The 6,098-nt window shown below is 56.2% G+C and overlaps 1 protein-coding gene across 1 annotated transcript in view; it reads right to left on the bottom strand.

Moving 5' to 3' along the window:
- The window catches only part of ZMIZ1 (zinc finger MIZ-type containing 1), a 248,191-nt gene that overhangs the window by 13,669 nt on the left and 228,424 nt on the right, over window positions 1-6,098 (bottom strand). The window contains exons 13-18 of the mRNA XM_023527991.1: window positions 5,563-5,640; window positions 4,711-4,885; window positions 4,032-4,173; window positions 2,457-2,667; window positions 1,207-1,312; window positions 96-256 (exon numbers count right to left, since the gene is read on the bottom strand). Of these exons, the coding sequence (XP_023383759.1) occupies window positions 96-256; window positions 1,207-1,312; window positions 2,457-2,667; window positions 4,032-4,173; window positions 4,711-4,885; window positions 5,563-5,640 (873 nt within the window). The remainder of the gene's footprint in view (window positions 1-95; window positions 257-1,206; window positions 1,313-2,456; window positions 2,668-4,031; window positions 4,174-4,710; window positions 4,886-5,562; window positions 5,641-6,098) is intronic.

The following is a 6,098-nucleotide window of genomic DNA, read 5'->3' as shown; positions in this document are numbered from 1 at the left end:
GTCATGTGGGGGGGTCAGAGATAGGCTCTGCTGCCCCTCTGCCTACCCTTTCCCATCAGAGCCAGATTCTAGGTGGCTCCTATGGGATGGCTCACCTGGACGTGCTTGCAATCATGGCCTCGAGCAGGCAGCTGGATGCGCCGGAATGTGATGGGGCACTTCAGAGACACCTTGATGGCCGTCTGCTCCACTCCGTCCTCCCCATTGAGAGTCGTGTTGCCTGATGAGGCTGCCACGCTGCTGAAATTCCGCTTGACTGCGGGGCAGGAGGCATAGGTAGGTGGATGAGGAGGGCAGGGCAGAGTTGCACACGCCCTCTATGCTCTCATGTGGCTGAAATACGCCCTGGTTTCTCTACCCCTCCAAAACTGGAATGACTGCAGGAATGACTGCAGCACATCCTGGCCTGGTCAAAGGGGAGCCTGGACTGCTGGATGCCCCAGGCTACCTAGCACTCTGGAATGGCAATCCCCACATTCGACATGTGTGGAGTGCATGTGCCCCTGGAGGTGGCCACGTCAGTTCCCCAGCCTCTGCGGAAGAGGTCTGCCTTCAGCAGGAAGGGGACTTTCTACAAAACTGGTAGAAACCCTATCTTGCACTTCACTGATTTTCTGGGTCAGCGTGTCCCCCTCAGGCACTTTTGCACTTATTGTGCAGGTGTGGAAATGGGAACGGACAACTGCCTGGTGGGATTCTAGGGCACAGGGGTAAGTGAAGAAGCACAACGGAAGAGGGGAACAGCAGTGCACCTCCCTGCATGGGGCCTCAGAGTGGTCGCCTGGGGGTCTCCTCCAAAGGAATGGATCTAAGCCAAGTCCTTTCCTCTAGAGTTAGGCGTGAGCTGTTGGGGCTGGGAGGCCAGCCTGGAATCTACCCCATGCCTCCCTCCCAGGGAAGATCCCCTTCCCCAGTTCCTCCCATCTTTCTAGGTGATCACCTTCAGGAAGCCTGCTGGGACTGTCTATACCATGGTGTTTTGTTTTAATCCGGCTCACATAGACTGTGCTATGAGCCAGGTGGCTCAGGATTCCCACCAGGTCTTAAAGTACAGTACTTGTCTGATCACTCCCCTGGTCCCAGAGAAGGAGTGGGGTGGGAGTCGGTGCTAAGGAACTCAGGGCCCTGGGGTGTTGTGCACAGAGCCAAAGGTCAGTCCCGGTGGAAGGTGCTCACGGTGGGCTGGGGCCTGCTCCTCACACTCACTTTTGGTGATGCAGTGCTCAGCAGGCAGGAGGCGCTTCTTGAGGAGGCCTTGCAGCACAGAGCGCACGGATGGCCGGTGGACCAGCTGCAGCACGAAGAGGTGGGACTGCGAGGAAGAGTGGATGCTCAGCCCTGCCCCAGGGTCCCCACAGCCCTCCCCACCTGCAGACTCTGCAGGCCTAGGCTGCCCCAGGCCCTAAAGCCCCTAGAGGCCATGTCCACACTGATGCATGCTAGGAGTGGGACCCCCGGGACATGAAAGAGAGAGATTCAAGGACGAAGATGTGAGCCAGGTGACCCAGGCTGGGTTCACCACCTAGGAATAGCTGCCGCTATTGTAGGCTAACAAGGCTATGACACTGAAACACCCTGGGATTGGTTATGAGACACTGGGCATTAGAACTGGAGCCTGCTTCATTTCCTAACCTTGCCAACCATTGTGCCCCACCATTTGCCCTCCGCCTTTTCTCCCAGAGGGCGGTGTCCCTGTCTTTGCTCCTCAGGAAGCCTTCTAGGACTGCACACCTCAACAAGCCCTCTCAGGCTCCACTTTCTGACAGCATCCCTAGTCCTGCGACTCCTATCTCTAAGAGGCCTCAGAGCCCTGATGCTCATAGAGCAGGATCGGAGCTCCTCTCTCTCGTGTCCCCCAGAGCAGGGCAGGCAACCTACTTTCATGCAGGTCCCCAAGCAAGCTCTGTGAGCCAGGCCTTATCTCTGGGGAAAAGAGGCGTGGCTCATATGGTCCTAGAGTAATGAGTCACAGGTTGGAGGGACACACACACATACGTGATTCTAAGAGAGTGGGTTGGGTGAAGGGAGAGAGTTAGTAACTCCAGACTTGGTGGAATTGGGTCTGGGGGAAAAGGTGATAAGAATATAAAAAATTCTTGCAAACGAGGCTTTGAGGGACACAGAATTTCACCAGAGGAAGATGGAAAAAGGTGGTGGACGCGGGGAAGGAGTCCAGAAGGAGCGGCCTACAGGGAAAAGTGGAGGCGAAAGTGCAGAATAGGAGGAGGCCGCAGGATAAGGGAAAGAGCCAGAGCACGGTGGCTTTGGAGGCCCACCCAAGTTTGAATTTTATTCCATAGCCCTAGGGGACCACCGCACGCTTCTGGAGTGTTTCTGAAAAATCATTTCAGTGGCTGTGAGATGGGGGATAAAGACCCAAGGACAAAGCTGAGAACCAGGGAGCAGAGGACCTCAGGCTCCCCACGCCGAGCTCTCAGCCCCACCCACACACTCACGCAGCAGCAGGCTGTGACAGTGATCTGGATGGTGTTGCGGCCCGGCTGGCACACATGCTTGAGGTGCAGGGGCTTGTGGGAGGTCTTGTTGTCGCCACGCTCGATGGTGAGGGGTGTGGCGTTCACGCTGACCTGCACCGAGGCCGGCCAGTTGGTGTTCATCTGCCGGTCCTCATGGTGGTAGCACTTGAACTGCAGCTCCAGGTCAGACCTGGGAACAGGGTGGGGCTCAGGGTGGCTCTGCCAGTGGGCTGCCTATAGCCTTGATGAAGCCTGGCTGGGCCACACACCACTAACCTACCACAGGCGCATGAGTTCCTCAGGACCCCATCCTTGGCTGCAACTACTCTCCCAGCCTCGGCAAGCTCTCCCCTCTTACCCTGGATATTCCTCCCGCTCCCATCTCTGATTGAAATCCATCCCAACAACTCACTTACCCCACAACTCCCACATACCATTCATCCTAACCACCCCACAGCTGTGACCAAAATCTCCTCAGGCCCTCCACCCTATGATGATGCCTGTTCCCCCAGGATAGGGACAGAGGGACAAAAAAGACCAGCCAAAAGGCTGATTATGCCCATCCCCGAGGCTCCTGTTGGTAGATGCACCCCAGGCCAGGATCATGTCTAGTTCAATCCCCCAGAGGTGGGCCCTGAAGACACGGCACTGAATCTAGCAGTGACCACATATGTATGAAAACTAAGCAGGGCCAGTGGCCAGGCCCACAGGAAGCCTCTCAGGTGAGGGCACTCATGCGTAAGGAGAGACGGGTGAGCAGGACTCTCGGACAGGGGGCTCTCTGCCTTCCTGCCTGAGGCCCTGTACCCTTACACCTACCCCAGCTGTCTCTGACACTCTCTGCAGCCCGCTCGGAGTGGTCGAGGCAACGAGCTAGTTGAAATCCATCCCAACATCCCACTTCCAGCTTCTCTGGACTCAGTATCCTCATTGTTAATGGGACAAGCATTGCCCATGTAAAAGACTGAAGGAGATCAGGTGTAGAAGGCGCGGAGCGCAGGGCCTGGTCCAGGAGGGGACTCTCAGCCAACGCAGTTCAGCATGTTTTGGTGTTTGAGCAGCAGCCCCGCCTGGTGCCCAGCCCCTTGCAATCTGCAGGGCTTGCGGGTCCTCCCCGACCTAACCCTGTTTCCACTCTAGCCTCATCTTTCTACATTCCTGGCTCTGGCCACAATGTGCCACTCTCAAGTTCCTCTTGCCAGCTCAGGGCCTCTGATTGAACATCCCTGTGCTCAGCCTTCAGGTCTGAGCTAGCCACATTTTCCTCGGGGATATTGTCCCTGACCACTCTCTCAGAACTGGGGTGCATGACAGCTGCTCCCTTGCCCTTGGGCCACTATGCCAAGGGTGCTTGTCTGTCTCCCCTAAACTTGCAGGTTCCCCATGACATCCTCAGGGCCTTGCACATAGAGGGTCCAGTCAATGATGCTGAACAGTTGAAGGTGACAGGCAGATGCTGCTACCAGCGGTCCAGGGCAATGCCAGGGCTTAGGGATGTTACCACTGGGGCCTCCTCCACCCAGCTGGGGCCTGTGCTCCCACCCTGACACTCACCTCCACATCAGCGTCTGGTGGACTGTGGGCCGCAGGTGAAAGACGTGGTTGCTGACAGCCAGGTTGTGCTCGAGGCGGAAGGGCTCCAGCACCACGCCATCCCGCACAGGGAACGTGAGCCGCAGCTCATCGTTGTGGGTGGCTGGACGGGGGAGGAGTCAGTGAGCCACATGGCTCTGGCCACCACGGGCACACAGAAGCATGGGCGCTGGGACCATGAGTGGGGCTCACTCACTCACATGACACATACCCTTGGCTGCCCGCTCAGAGGAACACACAGGTATGGGAGCAAATAGGGCCACGGAAGCTGGGCTGTGTGCCCAAGTGCACACCAGGGAGCTCATCACTTCTTCTAGTCCACTTGACCCCATTCTGACCACCCCCGTGTCCCACATCCCACTTATCTGGGCTCTGCATCCCCTCTCACCCACAGGCTCCCTGCTCTGGAAGCCCCAGGCTCCCTTTCCCAGCCCCTTTCCCAGCTGCTTTTCCTCCCAGCACTCAGGCAGGAAATGAAGAGGGCTATTGGCAGGCCAGCCCCAGCTCAGATTTCCCTCCTGGGTGGGACTTACCTGCTCTCAAACCCTCCCCTTTCCACATGCCCAGCCCCCACAAGCAGTCCAACTTCCAAGGCCCCTGGCTCTTGGCCAGACACAGGGAAGGAGAATGGGGCACTCACCTGGGGGTGGCGGCAGAGCGCTCATATTTGGCTTGATGTCAGGTGGGAAGGGTGGTTTAACATCTTGGCTGGGGGACAGGTAAGGGGGGATGCTGCTCCCAGGAGTCATGGGGGGCGTGGGGTTCCCTGGAACAGGTGAGTGGGGGTAATTTGCCACAGGAACTGGCCTGGGAGGCTGGAGGGAAAGAGAAACCACACATAGGTTATGGGGTCACAGCAATAGGAGGGGCCATGGCTGTGACATACACCCCAACTACCCCAGAGTCCTAGGGCTATGGCCCTGCTCTGCTGAGGGAGGAGAGCTCCCTAGGAAACACCCTCCTCCTGGTCACACTCAGGCCTCCGCTCTCACTGAAAGACAGGCAGGCCTGGGAAGGGTCTCCCTACCCTCTACCTGGGGGATGCAAGGTACCCCAGCCCATTTGACAAATGGGGACCCAGGCTCAGCATGCTGGAGGACTTGTTTAATATAACCGTGGAATGAGAGGAGAGCTGCATTGAGCTCAGGGTTCCTGCTGCTCACATCATGACTCTAGGCCACACTTTCCTTCCCTACCCTAGCTCACTGGGGTCCCCAGATGGAGTTGAGTCTGTAGCATCATGGGATAGTTGGTTCCCTAGGAGCCCCTCTTCCTTTCTCTGCCCCCACCCTTGCTTTCTTCCAGAACTGGCCGGGCCCACACCTGTCCTTGGCCCACCCACTCAGCGCTGCCGATTCTCTGTCTAGGTATCTCTGTGCCCCGGAGGAGGTGACCTGAGAGTGCACCCCCAACCATGGGCCCTGCTAACATCCAGAGGCTGGGGCAGGAATGGCACGTGGGTTATAGTCCTAAAACAAACACTGGAACTTACCCTACTGACATTCCCTTGGCTGTAGTTACTATAGCTGCTTCCCGAGAAGGTGTTATTTTGTCCATTAAACTGCTCTGGCTGTTAAAGCAAGATAAACAATGCTGTGAGTAAAAGGGAGAAAAGCGACCAGAAGCCCACTCTGCCTCCTGCGATGGAAATCTGCTGGGAGTTCTGGGGATGCTGAGGAGCACCCCCACCCTCGCCCAGCGCTGGGGTGGGGATCAGGGCAAGGGTAGAGCAGGTTACCCTCTGGGGACAGCATTTCAACATGCTTTGTCTATGACTATTAATTTAGCAAAAGAGTTTACAAAAATAGAAACACTTAGTGTGAACTTGGAGCAAAACTAGTAACCCCACATGGCGATGGTCCTGTAAGTTGGCATGATTCCTTGGCAAACAAATGTAAAATATTTCCAGAATCTTATTCACTTAGGAGAATGTACTTTATCATAATCCCAAAGAAGGAAAAAGCGATATACCTGAAGATATTTATCACAGTATTATTTCAAAAGTGAAAAATCAGAAAAAAAAAAAAA

The sequence above is a fragment of the Pteropus vampyrus genome, unplaced genomic scaffold (genome assembly GCF_000151845.1).
Source record: "Pteropus vampyrus isolate Shadow unplaced genomic scaffold, Pvam_2.0 Scaffold20, whole genome shotgun sequence".
Lineage (NCBI taxonomy): Eukaryota > Metazoa > Chordata > Mammalia > Chiroptera > Pteropodidae > Pteropus > Pteropus vampyrus.
Note: the sequence above shows the minus strand (reverse complement) of the source record. Positions and strands in the feature narration are given on the sequence as shown.